The 20,476-nt window shown below is 41.1% G+C and overlaps 1 protein-coding gene across 1 annotated transcript in view; it reads left to right on the top strand.

The window, feature by feature from the left end:
* The window catches only part of LOC139652363 (potassium/sodium hyperpolarization-activated cyclic nucleotide-gated channel 1), a 66,956-nt gene that overhangs the window by 14,147 nt on the left and 32,333 nt on the right, over positions 1-20,476 (top strand). The window contains exon 3 of the mRNA XM_071529418.1: positions 19,079-19,240. Coding sequence (XP_071385519.1) covers positions 19,079-19,240 — 162 coding nt within the window. The remainder of the gene's footprint in view (positions 1-19,078; positions 19,241-20,476) is intronic.

The following is a 20,476-nucleotide window of genomic DNA, read 5'->3' as shown; positions in this document are numbered from 1 at the left end:
ATAGTTTATGTTTTTGGATCAACCTATTTTTTAAAAACATTTTACCTCCACCTTTAGTTTAATCTTCATATTCTGCTATAAATAAAAAAAAAAAAATAAAAATAAAAAAAAGCTTTGCTGGGATGAATACTGACATTTCTCTAAGCTGTAGTTTGTGTGGATAAGCTCCTGCACATGGTGGTAGTCTGGAGCGATGGGGAAACAAAACATCCCTGCTGTACTGAACAGACTCAGAGGACAGCCAGTCTTCATCCACTCCCAGTCAAACCAACTGCCCCTTATGAAGTCCATCAGTAGAGCAGAGGAGCAGACACCTCTGGGAAAGCAAAAGTGAAAAACTGACCTCACTAATGCTAAATTAGTAATCAAGATAGACTATTCCCATAGCAAATAACAACAAACAAACACCTCACTCTTTCTGTCTCTCTCTATGGTGGCTCTGTGTGTGACAGGCAGTAACAACACAAGCAGACTGACTGAGAAACATAAACTCCCATCCCTTCTCATCTGAGTTCAATTGAGAAAAGCCAGTCAAATTTTCAGCTGAATATATTTTCTCCACAAACAAAGGCATACTAAAACATCTGAATAACACTGAAAAAATTTGGATAGGAACACATATTTGTTTAAAATACATTGTTCGTGCTTTGCCGAATATGGTATCAGAATTCAGGACACACACACACAGAAACAAACACACAACATTATAGACTATGTGCTGAAACTGCAAGCTGCATGGCTCTGCGACATATAGATTGTGCCGCTACTGTCTTGCCATGTGGGAAGTTGATTACAAATTTCACATGAGGCAATATATTATTTCACTATCTAGTTTGCACAGCTGTACATGCAGTGGGAGGATGAGCCGGTACAGACCATGTTAGAAACACAAATAGATGGTGCGGCAAGGTTAATGAAAATCTGCAGCAGGCAGGCAGTGCAGTGCAGTAGGGCTCGGTCATAATGCATGGAGCTTACAGCACCGCAGTCTCTGTTTCTCTCTCTCACGCTCACTCTCCTTCCTCTTTGTCTTTGTGCTTATCAATCTGTCTCTGTTTCTTTCTCACTACCCCCCCTCTCTCTCTCCCTCACTCTCACTGTCTCTCTTATTTTGTCTCTCCCTCTTTGCTACCACCACACCTCTTCTTCCTTCCCTGCTCTCTCTCTCTCTCTCTCTCTCTCTCTAGATGTCGTTCTGTCTAACCTCAGTTTGTTTAAAAATATACATTGTGTAGTATGCTCAGGGAACATAGTTATTTCGGTGTAACCGAATGAAATAGAAGTGCTGAATAAAACAACAGCAAATCAGACACATTCAGACGAGATGAGAGGAAAGAAAAGGCACACAGTGGAAAAAGCTCCAAGCTGTCGCAACGTGTTAGGTGTGGGATGCAGGATTAGCACTGTAACGGAGGGACAAACACAGTCTCCTGTGTCGTAATGGGCAACAAGCGGTGATCCATCATTACATCAGCCTTGGGATGAAGTCAGTCAGTCATTCATTCAATCAGTTTCCACAACAAGTCCTCTACCAGCCTGTATTCCTGTCATTCCTTCATCTGTCTTGTGCTCCCCAAACCCCCGCCTCTTTGTCAACTCCCCACACACATCCCGTCCCTCCATCTAAGAGATAAAGAAGTCCCTTATCTCATCAAGGCTGAGGTCCAACACTGCACAGACCAAAGAGTCCAGACTGGACTAGGCCAGTTTGTTTCTCTGTCATCATCCCCTATTGGAGCCATCCTTAAGTACATGGCTGCAGTAGCTTATTCTGTTGTCAATGTCCATTAAGGGACTCATGGGTCTGACTGAAGCAGCTGACTCCACTGTCACCCATTAGAAAGGAGTAGCTGATGACTCCATCTGGCTTTGCCCATTATAATGAAAAAAACAAACAATGTCATGACACTCAAATCAAAATAAAACAGCAAATGCCTTTCACTTGATTCTTTGATGAAATCTGATGAGTGTAAGCCCGTAAGCCCTAATATTACTATTAGGGCTGATGGTCAGAGGTATAATCAAATTTGCTGTATTTGGTTGCATAGTAGAACATTACATGTCGTAATGACTGTGACCCCAGCTTATTAGGTACTCGGGAGGAGATGCCACTGTTTGTATTTGTGTGTTTGTTGGCTCAGTCATTCATGTGTAACACTTTCTGCAATGCACCATGCTTGTGCAGGGGAATTACGATATGCACTGTTTAGACTGTGCAGAGCCCCAAGAGCCCTGCACAAGGGAAATACAGTGTGCGCTCGTACACCAGGCAGTACGGTACACATCCACATACCAGGAAGTAGCTCTGTGATTTAACACATCAATTTAATATTTTGTTCAGTGATTCTCTCAGTTACAACACTGTGCTACCACAGCACTGTGGTGTTAACAGGTAGAGTTTTTAGAGTCAACATAGTTTCACTCACTCACAATCATGCAGACCCCCCAACCCACCCATCCACCTGAGCACCTAGAAAGCCAGCACACTTGTTTTATTTTGCTTAAGGTTTAGAATAAGAGACAGGGTATCCTGTGGGTTCAATTCATACATACTCAGCTGTCACACTATCAGTTTTCCTGTCTCTCCTCACTGTACTATCTCCTCAACAAATGAAATGCTTGGAATCGTTAAACTGACCACTCTCTTCAAAAAGAAACAAAAAACAACATAGCAATTGTAATTGAAGTGCTACAAATGAATAGTGTATGTTATTCAGAATATTAACATTTCCATGACAAAGCACTGAACAGAAAAAAACGCCTGCAATAAACAGAGCTCAAGAATGTTGGAACTGGAGATTAACTTGCTGCCAAGTGAAACAAATGTAATTCACTTGTTTTCAGAGGAGTATTTTGATCCTTTTTGGGGGCACTTTTTTGAAATAGAACATATGCATTGCATATTGGCAAATACACACTCAATTTGTACAACTAACATTTGTTTTATTTTATTTTCCCATTGCTGGAAACTCATGGCAGGATTTACAGAAGAGGGTGGTGCTGTTTTCTCCACTCTCCGTCCCCAACCAGTCCATCTTCCACCCTTCGATTGTTGAGTTTTGGTTGTTTGGTTGTCTTATTTTGTTGTTGACACAGTGGTTTGTGTGTGGTCAACATTTTCTTCTATTGCTGGCTACACGGTGTTAACAGTTTCTACTGCTTCAGGCTGCGTAGTTGGTTGTGATTTGATTCTGATCAAAACTGCTCCATTTTTCTGACCCAGAACGCACCGGAAAGAATCCCTCAGTCATCAGCTCCCACAACCCACCAACGGTGGCCCACAGGGGACAGTAATCACATTCACACATGAATATTTTACAACTCAATGAAATAATTTGAACAGGGTGAAATGCAAAAAAAGGGTACTTTTAATTATCGGGAGTATTTTTTGCCCTCTCATTTTTAATTTCACAGGCATTTTAGGAACATTCAAGGGCATTTTTGCCCCGTGACCCCATTATGTTCTGACCCTGCTTACGCCATGTTTCTGTTTTTATTATATCATGCCCTCTTGGGTACACAGCTAGTTACCTCAATGACCTTTTAGTCATGACAGGCTGTTTTCCCCAGTTTCTGCTCATGTTACCTATGCACATCCAAACACTTAACACTGCGCCACACTACAGTGAGATCTTCATGATATACATTACCAGTAATGGTTGTAGATACAAGCCCCTCCAGTGCTGGTTTCAGATCAGTTGTTTTTTTGTTCATTTGTTTGTTAGATATTGAATAACAAATACAAGACCGTGCTGTAAAGAACAGGGGAAAGGTTTTTTTTTAGCTGCTGTAGAGAATCCCCACGGCTCCCAGGGTCACATCTGGCTCATCACAGACACCAGGCCTCCTGCCAGATCCCAGTCTAGCACAAGGGCTCAGGTTGGGCTTGTGGCAGCACACCAGCCCCTATGTGAAACTCCACTTTCACTTTATTTGTCAACAGCAGAATCATGTCCCACAAGACTTGTCATGCAAGAGTAGAACCTGTTTCTATGAAGTCATTATGACACCAATTCAACAGAATGAGTCGGCTCTCGAGTTACATGCACTAATAGACTCATGGTGACTTGAGTCTGGTCATCTGGTCATCTGGTATTGTTAGTGACATACTATTAAATGAAAAGATAATGGGTGAAGTAAGGTGTTTCCTTTCAGCTGGATATTTCTCCAAGTGACTAGTGAGATACCTAGTATGCGCTGAAGGCAACGCCAGAGCAAGATGCAACTGATCTGTTTAATTAGAGTGTCAGTGGGGCCCCATGTCTTTATCCTTCTACCTAAGCAAGGGTGCATGGTTGATTCACGACTGGGCTGGTAAATTGATCTGAAAGGGGGAAAATGTGAGCCAACTGACCTGGGTATCTAGTTTACTGGGTGGGAGCAGAAGAGGAGAGTTTAACCACAGTACATTGGGTAAATTGTAAAATGTTTTATGGTAATTTTGTTTTACTCCAAAATGGTGATGCTGAATTAAAGCCATGACTAGCTTGTTATAAAAATAACCTGTATCCAAACATAGCATAATGCATCATTTCTACTATATAGTGTGCTTACAAAGTTATTTACATTCATAAAAAGGAAACACTCATTTCAAGTCAGGACATAAGACAAAGTTGAAATAAAATATATTACTCTGTCATAGATGTAGACGCATTAAAAGTTAGTGGGACAGTATGTGATGGGAGGCCTTGGCATAGTGAGAAAAAAGGGGGCATGTTGAAGTCACTGTGTGATTTGCCACCTCAGCAAGAGTTGGAGTTCAGTGCCAGAGGAGATTAGTTGGCTTTGGTTTATAGAGCGTTGTGGACTTGCTTCACCTGTCTCAGAATAGGTGTCATGCCAAGTCCTCAGCGCCTCGGGACCACCATCCCTGCCTCGTACAGGGTGCACAGGTGCGCGCGCGTGCACACACACACACACACACATGCATATGGTAAAGTGCTGAATCATGTGTGAGGTTGAAGGACAGTGTGAGAAAGAGAGAGAGAGAGAGAGAGAAATGATGGAGAGGAACAATATGTGTGTCTTTGTGTCTTTATGTGTGTATCACAGAGCAGCACAGCAGCAGTGATTCCTGTGGTGCGTCCCCCTGATTAATTTCCTGTCGTGTTGGCCCTTTTTGCCTCTATAATTACAGCTTGTAAGAGGAAGCTGAATGAAGTAAGGACACAGAGAGATATTTAAATGTGATGTAAGGTTTTCAAATTACCTGTTTGCATTTCAGTGCATGTACTTGACCTCTGCTCTGTTTAAGTTGTTAGAGCTGCACATAAACACAATTTATCACAGTGACTGCAGGGCTGTCTCGGACAAAGACAAGTTGAGCAGTCCCTATTTCTGCAAAGAAAGTATACAATGCATTCATCACAGAGAACAGCAAATGACATTTATAGGAAGATAATTAAAGGCAGCCTGGCCTCATTTTCATGTTCTCTGAAATGCCATTTAGTTGTAGGACACACATAGAGAACTAAGGAGCAGTAATGTGACCCGCTGCAGGATTCTCCTATGTAAAAGCTGCATTGGAACAGAGCAGCCGTTGGCTAATGACTGTATACGACTGCTGCCTTTTATGTGATGTGATGTGATTCGATGTGATGTGATGAGTGTGATGTGTGTGCGCGTGTGTGCATGCCTACGTGCGTGCATGTGCGTTGTTTGTGTGTGTGTGTTTGTGTTCTCCATGTGTGTTTGTGTGTGTGTATGGATACGCCATACCCTATAGCCCCTGCGTTAGCCTGCACAGCACTGGATAGCTGCGGCCAGGCTTGCTGTAGGAGGCTAAGCAGATCTTCCTTGTTGTGTGTGGGGGGGGTTGCAGCCCGCGGGGGGCTAAAGACCTCTGTCACGTGTCTCTGTGTGTGACGGTCTGCCTGGATTTGACATACGTATTTGGAGGAAGGGGAACTTTTCCCCATTTACTACAGAGGCAACATACTGCCACAGCATTGCTCACCGGCATCAATGTTGAAGCTACAACAATGTGTTGTTTTGTAGTAAATTATAGTCACTGAAAAAAATCAAATACATTTTAACATCCATACCTTTAAGCTGTCTATACTTGGCTTTGTTTGGTGTTCTTTATCAGTATTGGCTTGCTCTCAAAACATTGTCATTACTGTAACCCTGGTTGTGGACTTGATTTATGTGAGCTTTAGATTTTACTTCATTAAATATGTTAAGGCAATTAAAATGCAGAATTATCTTTCTCCCCCAGATATTAATGTGGTGCTTAATTTGATTTAACAAAATAGCAGCTCACACTTTTTGGGGGGTACAATTGTCTTTTTTGGTACACGCAATTAGCAATTAATCTTCTCCAAAATACACATTATCTCTCCCCCTCTCTCTCTATCTCTGTGGACTCGCCCCCCCGGTCCTATTTTGTCTTACAGACAAAATAAACAAGATGAAAGGCTATCCAGTTCTTTCTCCTCATTCTTTCTGTGTTCTTGTCCTCTCCGTAGTAAAATATGGCTTTTAGATGCAGACCATACTGTGCCTAGAACCGTCTTCTATCTCAACTCACTGAGGGAGGCTCACTCTTGCCCCATGGGGTGGAAAACCCACTGATTTAACCCATTTCCCCTTGCCAAGCCACTCGGCTGTCCTTCTGTCACTAGTTGGTCTTGTTAAATGCAGTAGGGAATGTTAATTGCGTGGCCATATGGTTTAGAGTACAAAGTTAATTGTCAGACCCATGGTGTTAAAGTGGTGAGGAAATTATATGAGCTTTAAACACTCAATCCAGAATCTGATTATAGTGCTACCTGGGGAACAACTCCATGTGTTGTTTCAGTGTTTTTATTGGATCAAAGACCTTTTTCCACCTTCCGTTAATTGGCTGAGCTTTTGACTGACAGTATGTGCCAACTAAACTTGAGTAAATGAATTTTGAACCTGTAAATGGTTTGTAAATTAAATTTGTCAATCAAATTGTCAAGTCAAATTGATTTGTATTTTGAATTACAATGGGACCTTCAAGTCCTAAACTTCAAGAATCTACAGTATGTGTATTCACTTATAGTTGATATGTATTCAGAAAAGTTGAATGTTTTTCATTTATGTGTCAAAATCGCAAATAAATTAGCAATTGATTTGGACATCAGGAAATAAATACAACAGCAAAACAGAACTGCATAAGAATAAATATACAGTTTATGGTCCTATACCATGCATGCGCACAAATAGTGCAGCTTCTTAGGTATTTTCTTAAATAGAGAGAAAGGTGAGAGAAAAGGGAGAGGGAGGGGGAGGCTGTGACACTCTAGTGAGAGCAAGTATTTTCTTTCAAAAGAAAGAAGATAATACAGCGCAGAACCACTGTTCTATATCCTATTATGTGGATCTTCCTGTATAGTACCAAGATATCTTGTATGCAGACCAAGGTGGTGGTTTGTCAACTAGGACATTTTTTCATCTTAAACACTGACATCTCTGGAACTTCAACCATTAATACATACTTGTTAAAATTGTAGATCATTTTCTTTTTAGCTCTGGCTTTTTTGGAATACCTCTTCAGTACTTGATGTCTGAGCTGACAGCTGTATGAAGAACATGTTCCCTCGCTGTGGACCGCTGTGTTGTTTTAGCTATGGTGTCAGTTCTGAGAGGATTGAGGTCCTAGAGACACTCTGGTATTGACAGGGCCCTTGTAGGCTCACTTCCCTGTCATTTGAAGCAGGCGGGTGGATCAGTGTATGATAAAAAAAAAAAAAAAAAAAAAAAAACTGCTGAATCACTCTCTGATCTCCAACACTTTCTGATCATAACCATAGCCAACAGCACGAAAGCTATGATTCCTGCAAGTCGGCCTATATTGACAACTGTTTGCTCTATGGCTCACTTTGTGTATCATGTTGTCAATGTAAAGTGAGACACGACACTTCCAGTGTTGTATACTGTCCCACTGGGAATACCCCTCTTTATATGTGTCTCTCTCTTTCACTGTCACTCTGTCAGCCTGTCTCCCTCGATTCTGTCCTTTATTTGATGTAAGATATAAACAGACATGTCTCCATATAGCAGAGACACACAAGGAGACAGAGAGAGAGCTAGAGAGACCGAGAGAGATACTGAGAGACTTTGAGACGGCGAGACCGAGAAACAGAGAGGGAATAGATTTTCTAGAAAGCAGGCTGATCTTTTAAAAATTAAAATAATATATTATGTTTAAATCATGAATATCATTTCTTAAAAATAAATGGAGCCAAGCTTTACGCTATATGCAAATTATTTATCCAGTTATCAGTGCAGAGTGGTAAGTATGATACATGCACTTTTTTTGCAACATACCCTACCTTGCTGTTTCACTACAGTGATAACCATAACCCTAGCCCTTGATAGCAGATCATATTCATTTTTAGCCCCAACCCACTGCCATGTTCCATTATTGGGCCTGGGGCGTAACTGTTTCAGCAGCCCCACAGTAGTCAAAGTACAACAATAGCTGCTATTATGGTATATTTGGGAGCTGTTTTTATCCTGATTTATTTTTTATCTCATGTCATATTTTGACATTCAGCAGCATTCCCTTTTTCTTCTTGAATTACATTAACCCCCTAGAGAGTAAAAAGATACTAGTGAAAGTAGCTTAAATCTTCTGGCCATTACCATGGGCTTTCCCCTGTGAACAGTGGTCTCCTTATGGATGGTGTGCATAGTACAGTAAGCAGACAGATGACAGACATAGAATTGGGAGGGGGCTAAAGTGATAAGTGCAGAGATTAGGCTAATCTGGGTTATTTCTGTTCGTTGCTCTGTTGTTGTTGTGGGGGTGTGTGGGCGTGTGTGTGCCTGGGTGCACTCACACAGTAGTGATACATAGAAGGATACAAGTCATGGAAATCCCTGGTAGGTAGCCGAGGGAAGCTGTCACATGACCTATCCAGTAGAGACTCTCCATACTTGAATGACTCTGATCCTCCACGAGGCACATGAGGCCTTATTTGTCATATTAGGTTGAGGGGAGTAATAACATTCATGGAACACATCCTGTAATGATGCCTTGCACCAATTAATTCATTAGTAACTAGTGAAGCATTAAGGTCTCTTCCACTTTCTCTTCCCAAGAGTTAATGTTCTGGTGGATGGATTTACTAAAGAAAGCACCCAGCACCCATCTGTCTGGATGATTGCTATGTTCAGCTGTTGCATTGATTAGCTGGTAATGTGAATCCAAACACAGTTAAACAATCTAAAATTTCTTGTCTGTGAATTGCTACATTACAGCACTGACAGTATGCCTGCACTGTAGTCTGCTCACGCTGTGGTAAAGTATTAATATGGATGTTCATGCTTGACTATAATGCAGTGTAGATTAAGCAGCACATCCGTTGTAAAGCTGTCATGTAGTTTGTCATGATGTTACAATTAACGTAGTGAGAGGTCTTTGTAGGTGAAACTGGATACTGTGCTGTTGTTCCAGTCTGGGTTATTAGGGGACTGATGCTAATGCTATACTGCACTAGTAAGGCTCTGTCTGTAATAGGGTCCTGTTTCTACTACACTTAATGTTGTTTCTACTATATATCTTTATTCTTAGGGAATGTTTAGAAGAACCGCATTGCTACTATTCTACATTTGGGAGGGATATCATTGATTCTGTTTGGGCTTTAAGAGCTACAGTATGGAAAGAACAGTTTTAGCATGGTGTTGGTATACTGTGTTTGCACTCTTATGCTTTATCAGGAAGGGTCTGTCACTGGTGTTAGCTATACTGGGAAGGGTCCATCATCTCCACTGTTTACATGAACACAGCAGGTCATCCTGTGCAATCCAGTCAAATCCCTCCTGCCCTCACATGGGCACTAATCTTCCCTGACTGTGTTCTCAGCACACCCACAAGTCAGGCTAAAACGCTCCTCTTTCCTCTCTTTTCCTTTCTCCCAGTCATTTGCAAGCTGCATCTTATTTTACCTTTTTCACATGCTTTGCTACAGCCTACAGTATTGCACATTTTGAGAAGTTATATTCTAGATGATGTATGTAATTTATTTTCTTGTGTACTCATGCACCATGGGCTGTATTCAACTAATAGACATTTGGCAACTAGCTATAACTCATACAAAACACAAACTGTAGGATACTCACACTTGATAGCCTCTTTGAAAAGCTTACATTGTATTTTATAGCTTTCATTCTTTGTGAGAAATCCCATGAATATATCACATATCTATGCCAAATGAGGACATATTACCTGAACACATAGTCAAATGCCACCTGAAGGTATCTTATGCTAACTGAAACCAAACACAATAAGAATGGGAATGGACATTTTAAGACTTGGCTGATTAACCAGCTCACAAATCCATGAGATGTCATGGTCTTCCTTCTCCTTTAAATATTTTACATGTGGTATTATTATTTTTTTTGCCTGCTATAATTAGCAATGTTTGATGGGCTCTGGGGCCTGTTTCTGGGTTGTGGTGGCAGGCAGCAGTGCCTCGGGTAGATGTAGCGTGCATTAGGCCTCTGCCCTCCCTCTTAGCTCACTCAGCTCTTCGTCTCTTTCCTCCATCCAGCCCCGATATGCAGGGGACATTGATTTAACTCCTGAAATAATGTTCTTGTCAACTGTAGCGCCGAGACGGGCTTCCTTTATCAGACAATGGGAAACAAAATGGGTCATGAGGGAAAACAGATGTTCTTGACCGTAGTGGAATGTGATGGTGGGATTTTGAACCAATATTTCTACACATATAAACTTGTATCCTTAAAACCTTTCTCATTGCATTGATGGGGCTCCTTCTGATTGTACTAGCAAAACACAGGAACAATTGTCTGGACTCTGAAATGTGAGTAGGCTACTGTTTGCATTTGGAGATGTCAGTTATGTGCACATGTTTTCTTGGAGCTGATGTTGTTATTTTGTTACCATTGCTCAGGTTACGTGCACAAATCAATAGAACATCCCATTCAACCTCCTCCTCATCCATAAATACATTTAGTCTTCTTCCTGATGCACTTATTTTATTACTGATGCACTGAGACTTACCTGATATAGAATAGACTTTCTGATATGTATAACCCTTGAATTTGTCTAAAAGCATGCCCATACATTAATGGATTTCTCCCCCCAGCTCTCAGAATAGTGTCCAGATGGCACCATTTTGACATGAATAAATCAAACAGGATCATTTAAAAATGTGTGGGTTACTGACTGTAACTTGATGCACCACTGCATGTTTTACATGTTGTTTGAAATGGCCCTTGTCCCCTCTGCCGTGAAGAAGGTATTCATTTTCATCAACATAGACAAACTTAAAGGATACAGCTGGTGTTTTTAAATGCATTTCTTATTGTCAACAAATCCTATGAAAATGACAAAATCAACAATGCGTTTGCTCTACTCCCATTACTTTCTAACTTCCCACGTTCCCTTTTTAGCCTTCAAACCGGAAGTCATTGGCTCCAATTGTAAGCTAAAAACCTTTAAATACAGCTCACAAAGACATAGTTTCAATTTTAAAAATCGCTAACTGTTACCATGAAAAGTCAGGCTGTTGTAGTTATTACCAAATCAAATTCAAATGGGAACAAATTCTTCATTACGCCGGGGACTATTTTCGGTGCTACGGAACTACTTTCCTGAGATCGAAAACATGTTTATGGTCGGCTTATTAAGTTGTTGTCGGCTGGCCCGGTGCATCGCAATGATGAAATATGCTGCCCAGAGTAACGGCATGGCTCTTTGACGTATTTTTAATCGGAGTAGGGCTGGGTGATATATCAATATTATATCGATATCATGATATGAGACTAGATATCGTCTTAGATTTTGGGTATCGGAATATCGTGATATGGCATAAGTGTTGTCTTTTCCTGGTTTTAAAGGCTGCATTACAATAAAGTGATGTAATTTTCTGAACTTACCAGACTGTTCTAAAACAGGGAAGGAAACCCTGTCTTTGCATTTTATTTTGATCACAGTCTTGTTTTAATGAAAGTGCTTGTGACATCTCACATGTGGCTTTGACTTACAACTGAACGTTTAGCCTACTTCGTAGAAAATACCGAGATATATATCGTGTATCGCCATTCAGCCTAAAAATACCGAGATATGATTTTTGGTCCATATCGCCCAGCCCTACAATGGAGTTCTATGGCTACATGGCTTTATTGGGTATCGGCTACATGGGCGAGACTTGTTAGCAAAACGGTAAGAAATGCATTAATAAACACCAGCCTCATCCTTTAAGATACTTGTATTTTACCACACAAAATGTGCCACAACAAAAAGAGATACAGCATTATTTTTCTCCAAATAAAGCACTTTTTTCTCAACTGCAGTTTCAGTCCTAAGATCATTTCCAAACAGAGCTCCTTCCCTGTGTCTCCACAATCCAGTCACAGTAAGACCATGCAGAAAACATCATAAGTGTGACCCTTTGGGCTGCGAGGGCTGCTGCTCCTGGGGACGCTACTGCCGCCGCCGATGCTGCTCTGAATGGTAGAGCACAGATTAAGGCAGAACAGAAGTGTTGAGGTTATCACGCTCACACGACCAAAATAGATGCAGAGCCGGCGAGAGAGAGCGGGCGAGGGAGCAAGGCAGGCGGTACAGTGTGATGTGCTCAGTGGAAGGCTGAGAGAGTACTGGGGACAGACACACAGATGACAAAAAACATGATGGATGAACAATGGTGCTCCCACTGAAAGGATACGAGGAGAGGATGGATAATGAGATAGATGGATTGAAAGATGTGTCTCTAGTTAAAAAAAGATTGACAGATTAACGAGGGGTGATTTCTCCAGTCAAATGAATGCATTGTCAAATGGATAAGGGCTATTCCACAGAAGAACAGTGTCTTTTAGTGTTTTGTTATTCTGTGGGTAAACCTCCTACAACATTTGTGATATTAGTGGTCCTAGACATTAGCAGTTGATGTTAAGGATTTGCATCTGTTGAGGTCACACCACAGCTCTATTCTTTGTGTTTGATTATTGGCAATGAGTGCCATGCACCATTTCCATGACTTATGACAGTGATGCAAAAACCTGTTCTCTAAACATGCAATACTTGTCAAATGGCTTCCTCTCATTAAAGTTTAGCTTGTGAAGTGATGCAATAATCAAGCTGTAACAACTTGTTATTTATTAAAAGGAATCCACATAATAAACAAGATGAATGGGAGGCAGATGTTTGTGTGGGATGAGCCGGCATGTTCAACAAATTTCTGTCTTGCCAAAATGTTACAGATTATGTATGACAACAAAATCTCTGTAATCGTTTCTCCTCATTTTCATTGATAATTTACAGACCAGTTATCTGGATATCATGCTCTGCCTGGCACCTGGGGGCAGAAATACATGCGGGGGGGGGGGGGGGGGGGGGCTCTTTGTGTGTGACACTGCTCTTTGTTATATAAATGGATCACTCCTTGTTTTCTCCCTGTGCAAAGATCCCATCGATCGCTACCTGGCTTTTAATTAAGTCTCTGGCTACAAATTACTGTGCAGTCTCATTAACTAAACGATCTGGCTCGGAGCTGAGGATTCAGGGATGTTTATGCAAGGAAAAGATCTTACTGCACTTTTGACATGGGGTACACTGCTTTGACGCAATTTGGAAGGAATCGCTGGTCATATTTGTTCCATCACTGACAAAGTCCTCAATTGTAAAATCTCTTCTCTTCTCTTCTCTTCTCTTCTCTTCTCTTCTCTTCTCTTCTCTTCTCTTCTCTTCTCTTCTCCTGTCATCTCTTCTTGCGTAGTCTTTTCTTGTCTTGTCTATTCTAGTCTAGTCTGTATTACAGAGAGATACACATACAGATTAGCTTCCCAGATTATACAGCATGTTGCCTGAAACTTTGAAATGATGTCAGCTCTATTTATTCACGTGTGGAATATTGTTTTCTGAACTATACCTGTATCAACATGATTACGCACAGTGCGTTACAGTCATGTAAATGTCAGTTACTTCCATCCAGCTGCTTTACTTTGGGGGGGAGAGTGGCATTGTAAGTATAATTCTAGTGCACTTAGAATATTCCATATTAAGCTTTATCTGCCAAAACAAATATTACCTTGAATAGGTTCGTTATGAATTGCAAGCTGTTGTGGGCAAGCAGCCATTTTTGGAGACATGGAGAAAATACGAGACTGGCTAAATCCCAGTAAATTCCCATTACATGATAATATGATTTTTCAAATCCTAGTTCAACTGTAATTTTGTGATTAAGAAAAACCAAGAGCGATCCAAAAGGAGATTTACAAGACGATGTTAAGCGGGAGAATTCCAGATTTTCCTGGAAGCAGTTTTGTCATCCTTCAATGCAATAGCCAGCGGTGGATTTAATCCCCTCAAATTAGTCCCTTGCTAATCCTCGCTAACCTTAAACAGAGGTCACTCATTGCCATGTCCAATTTGAACATGCATAAAGGACACTTTCTAATTGCGTGTCCAAGGCCCACAGCTTGACGATGAGTAATTCTTCTGCATGCTCTTTTCTCTGCAAATCAGATTCAAAAAGTCAGCCTACAGTACACACATTAACCTGACAGGTTTCAGTGGTGTAAACCCTTTGGAGATGTTTAAGCCCATTTCTGATCATTTCTATTAGTTTCATAGACATAATACATGGACTATGACAAGGAAGTCATTACTTTCGCTACTGGTTGTTGAATGCATTTTTTGAAGTTTTATTGCCCACATCATTGTCTATAAATCCTGCCTTTTGAAGGGTGTTCATGTACGTCAACATGCAACTAGCTGCACTTGACATCTCCTTATTTACATTCAAATCCTACTCTACCGCACTGTTGAATGGATGGGGGAGGGCCAAATGTGAATGAGTGCAGTGCTGGCTGGGCATGACCAGCGTGTGACCTTGTGCCACTATCACATTACATCTTGGCCGTTAGTCTCTACTGTATTAGAGGATTATTCTGACCTATGGCCCTCCTGGTCAAATTTAAGCTTGATGCACTTAATTCTAAGCCTATATTGTGCCAATGCCAGCTGAGAGTACTGGCGGTGCTTTTGGCTTTCTGTCAATACTACCTACCGCCTACTGTCATGCTGTTTATTAGAGCTTAGTGGCAGAGAGAGCATTCTGAAAATGCATTCAGACCTTTTCGGCGGACACAGGCTTATACAACCGCTTCTTTGTATGTGACGTTAGTGAGAATGTTCTGCCACGTACATTTAACACCGCTGCTTCACTACTGTGTGTTTGCAGTCTGAGAGCAGACCTCTGCTTGCATCTCGAGCACACTCAAAGCAAACTGAAACTCAATCCACAAGAACTCTCTTTCCACTCCCTTTATTTCTCCTCCTCTTCTCCCTCATTCCTCTTCGCTTTTCCATGTGTCTCAGGGGGTTCACTGTGAGATTAACTCGTTAATTAGGATAAGGAAGCGCTTGTACACACATAGTTCTTTCTTTCTGGAACATGTACAGACAAGTTGTATGAATACATTAGATTATTTGTATTATTACAAATGGAGTGATATTGCTGACAGTTATTCACTAGGAGACATTGTTATTAGTAAACCTTCTACCGCATTTATACTATCTCTCAATACAGTGTATGTTAGATGAAAAGATTCATGTGATGTCTATGATTTGTGGGATGTCCTCAGCTTGTAGTTACACAGCAAGAAAAAGCTGACTGAAACACCCCACTACTTGCATTTGTAAAAGCAAAATCAAATCACTGAGCTTAGTGCGTCTTTAAGTCATAATGAAGTTTATCCTGTATAATCTTGTGACCTGACCAGCAATCCACAATCAGAGCTTCTATTATTAGGAGCTCTATTAATAGGCTGCAAGCCCAGGGATCGCTACCTGCTGCCTCTAGCTAGTACTTTTCTACCCGGTGCATCTGAAATGGTTTGTACACCCAAACAAATGCCGCAATGTGCAAATCAACCGTAGCTTGCACAACTTTTGTCCCTGCTCCCAATGAGTCAGCATGACCCAAAGATCACAGAGGCTTTCCAGCAAGGTGAAATGGTCCCTGGGAATTTGTAAACGAGCCTCTCTGCAGCCTTCATAGACATCATCTAACCTGAAGCTCAATCAACAGCTACGAGCTAGCCTCATCACTCCCTCTTTGTTTTTTCCCTCCCTTATTTGGAATCTCTTTTGTTGTGTTTTCGATTATGTATTGGTCGATGAAGGGAAGTGCAGACAAGCTGTCAAGCCCTCTCTATTTCTGCCTGGTGTGTGAAGCATTAGCAATTCAAATAGGGCTAAAGTGCTACTTCCTGTTTTTCGGTCTTATCCCAGTCCTCCAGGAATATGTACCTTTATTACATGTGATGTCCTTCGTTCTGTCTTTGTTTCTGTTGCTCCCTTTCTGTCGCGCTCTCTGTCTCTTGTTCTTTCTCAGTGTAAGTAATCAAATTGTGATAGACTCACACTCAAGCACACACACACACACACACACACACACACACACACACACAGAGAGAGAGAGTGTGAGAGAGAGAGAGATAGAGAGAGAGAGTTCTGCTAAATTAAGAATAAAGATGTAGGCAGCAAGAGAGGTACTGGGCGCTTTGAGACAGCCATCCTGTAAGCTAGTGGCTAATTTTAGCCTTTCAGGGCAGTGCACTGTATCTCTCATGTGGATGAGTTGAACCATAGAGGGATCTGAGCATCAGCTCAGCCCCTTGTTCTCTCCTCTGCTCTATGTGTGGCCACTGTCCTTTGTGCAGAAAGGTTACAGGACAGTCACAATAGGCAGGGGTGGAGGGATGCGGATTCAAAGAGCTTTTAAAACACCTGGGGTTTAGTGGGGTTGATTAGGCGGGGTTGGTTTAAGCTGGGCAAAACAAGTTAGAATTAGGCCAGACTGCATGTCAGCAAACACCTCCCATTATGCCCTTGCTCAGGCTCTCCTTCTTTTATAGAATCAGTGCACTATATGACAACAGGTAGGCTAGTCACCAGGCCTTTGCTATTTTGTTAAAATAAATGGTCTGTATTTTTCCCAGCTCCTATGTCCACAAGCCAGAAAAAAAGCAGAACTGAGGAGAACAGTAGATAACAGATGGCTCCAAAATACAGATTAGATGCTAAATTAGACCTTTGGGGATGAAGTAGAGTAAAATATGACCCATAGTAAACGTGGTTAGAAAATGAAAATGTTCAATGCAACAAGAAAATGCTGCAAACCTCACCTCTTATTCTAGTCAAATATCTCAATAGATTATTAATTTATGTACTGTACCTGTGCTCTCTCCGTGTCACTCCATCCCTTTCTTTTTCAGTCACCGCAGTTTGCTATTCTCACTGCATCTCTTTATCTCTCTTTCTCACTCTACCTCTGTATTTCTTTCTTGTATGCACACGGAAGCACAAAGATGCATGCACACACACACACACACACACACACACACACACACACACACACACACACACACACACACACACACACACACATATCACCTCAGACCATCTGCTCTTTTCCAGTCTTTCTGCTTAGGTAGCATCACAAGGAGACAGCAATGTCTTTTCAAACAATTTTGTTTTCTGTCTGGCCTTTCATCTCTTCTTCATCATGTTCTACAGTGTTCAGTGCAGTGCATTCATTATAATTAGAGCCTTGGCCATTACTGAAGTCCCCCATTCCCCATCTATCCAGCAATCTTACAGTAGTACTGTGGTAGTGCATGGTAACAATTTTGACTCTATTGTAATGTGGTACAGGTGAACAAAATCAGAATATCGTAACTGAGAATCAAACATCTGGTTCTTAGATCATGCACTGCAACTTCTGATAGCTTTAAAGACAATACATTTGGTTTTGTCAAACATGGGTGAGCAACAGTTTAGTCCAGGTTCCCTCCTGTTGTTTGAAGACATATAATTGCTGTACTTATTTAATTATTTGCAGCATTTTCACCCTTGAATTTCAATACAACTGGTTCACTTCCAGCAGCAGCAATCTAGAAAAACTCCCCAGAAACATAAAGGTCACTATTTCTCACTTTCTGTCAATTAACTTCTTAATCTGTCATGACAGTGTGCTGCACCATACCATAAGGGCCTATTAAAATGCCATTCAATTCAAGCTTAAGTAGAATAGGCAGTTTATGAGGGGAGGAATGCCATCACCTTAAAAATAGATAACAATTACCTGAAAACCCTGAAATATTTCATTTGGGGATACGAAATGATGGCTTCAACAATAGAGTGGGCTTCAACAAATCGGTAAATGGAGCAGGTTTATTATGCAAAACCTGGTAATCAGTCTATCCAGATTTAACTTTTTTTTAGTAGGAAAATTGAGCTTCAGCCTAAGAAAGATGATGGAATAACCAACCTGGAAAGAAGTAATGGATTTCTCATGCAAATGAGAAACTGAATTAGTGGCATAGTCAGTCAGGCGTGAGCCAATTCTCTTTGTCCAGACCCAATGTCAATGAAACCTCTTCTCATTGCAGACATGCTTACTCACCCAGCTGATGACTTTCTATTCTGGAAACTTCCCGCTCTGATTAAATAGCCACACCAGCAGTAGCACTTGCCTCAGCTCATGGCATTTAAACACACTTATAGGCTGACTATTCCAAAGGGCCGTACTACCTTGATCATTCAGTATTTCCCTGAACGTCTCTCGCTGTGGGGAACCAAACCAACCATTAGGCATTTGCTACGTGTTTTTCCTCCGCTGGTCAGTTTGTTTTGGACAGAGGCCATGCTGAATTATGAATAGCTCAACATCTGTGAGTGCAGAGATGCACACAGACACACTGGCGGCAAACCAAACTCTCTGGTGGCCAAACAGGCACACCATGTCCTCCACTTCAGAGGTGATTTTGTAGTTTGCGAGTAACAATGCCCAGGACATTGCTTTTATAAGTACAGCATGTGTTTTTTCAAAGATACTGAGAAATATCAACTGGACCCTAACAACTGTGTGCTCATGTTGACTGCTAGAGTTTGCAAATCACTTTATGGCACTGTACAATACACTTAAACATGGTTTAAGGACCCCTATCACGTTTTGATTGTACATTTTCATGCAAAAAAGGAGTGAGCAAAACTTTAAGATGACTAATTGAGGTCTCTCTCTCTCTCTTTCTCTCTCTCCTCTCTATCTCTCTCCTTCTCTTTGTTTCACAGATCTTCCATATGACCTATGACCTGGCTAGTGCTGTGGTAAGAATATTTAATTTGATAGGGATGATGCTGCTTCTCTGTCACTGGGATGGCTGTCTCCAGTTTCTGGTGCCTCTCCTCCAAGATTTCCCCCCTGACTGCTGGGTGTCCCTAAACGGTATGGTTGTAAGTATTACTCACTCTTCTCCTTTGTTTGTTATTTTGGCATATTTGGTGAATGTATGAATGTATCTGTGGAATCACTGAACACAGCATTCTGCCAACTTACAGGTGTGTTGTCAGTAGATCACATACAGATACTCTGAAAGCAGTTGCAGTTTAGTTGCTGTGTAGTTATGGTGTTTAGTGAAGAGTTGGATGGGCAATTGACAGCAACAACAAAAAAGCCAGAGTGTCTTAGTCCACTGGGACTTCAGTCATGGGAAATGGAGCTGTACGTACTTCTGCATTATTTGAAGAAAATGTTAACAAATCAACAGTACTTTGCTTTATGGAAAAAAAACTACAAATCCTTTGTTTTAATGTTCTAATAACTGTTGTACATCTAAAGATCAGTTTGGTTATAAAATCATGCCAAGCTCAAATGAATCTACCTGAATGGATAAGAGCAAATTTCTGTGCTTCGTTATTTCCTCTATTAGTTTACAGGGGGAAAGGGACCTGTGCACTGTTGCTCCAAGTTTCTCAGCACTGCGATTTCATAGGATGTAGTCTTATTTGGCTCATTTGTCTTATACAGTATTCATTTACATTGTACACACTACAAATGTACACATGAATTAAGCAGCAGTGCTCTCAGTCATTCACAGTATATCTAGCTGAACAGTCTAGCAAGAAAGTACCACATTGATTTTTTTTTTCTAGACTACAGTGTTTTATTTTATATTGACGTATTGATTGCACTGAGTGTATTGAGTGTTCATTGAAATGTAGTTTGGCAAAACCACAGCGAGAATTCCTGGAGTTGAACTCTGAGATACAGATGTAGAAACAGATCTGTTCTTGTGTTCCCTTGATGTTTTGGGGAAATTGATTTAGTGTCAGATTGATTTGGAGAGGGAGCTTGGACGTGTGGGGATTGGGATGGGAGTCTGTCTATACATCTGAATTACAGGTACATCCCATCCACCTGCTGTTCTGTTCTGTTATTGTTTTGCCAAACCTACAAAGTAACATAAGTTAATGAGGCAATGCTGCAGACAGTAAATATATACCACTGGTATTGGGGCAGTACTGTGCTGCATTTTTTATGGTTACACATTTCAAGTAAGGAAATTCAAAACCTTCACATGTGAAGACTCCATTGTGGCAAACTTGATTACATTTTCCCTCACCACAAGTCTCTTTCTTTTTCCTTAGCTTTTTTGCCTTATTTATCCACTTATGGTTTTTCATACATGC

Source organism: Centroberyx affinis, unplaced genomic scaffold (assembly GCF_046629955.1).
Source record: "Centroberyx affinis isolate AG114_WGS23_722 - 3 ecotype Tasmania unplaced genomic scaffold, CSIRO-AGI_Caff_v1 ptg001787l_1, whole genome shotgun sequence".
Taxonomy (NCBI): Eukaryota; Metazoa; Chordata; class Actinopteri; order Beryciformes; family Berycidae; genus Centroberyx; species Centroberyx affinis.
The sequence above is the reverse complement of the archived record's forward strand: the minus strand, read 5'-3'. Positions and strand labels throughout refer to the sequence as shown.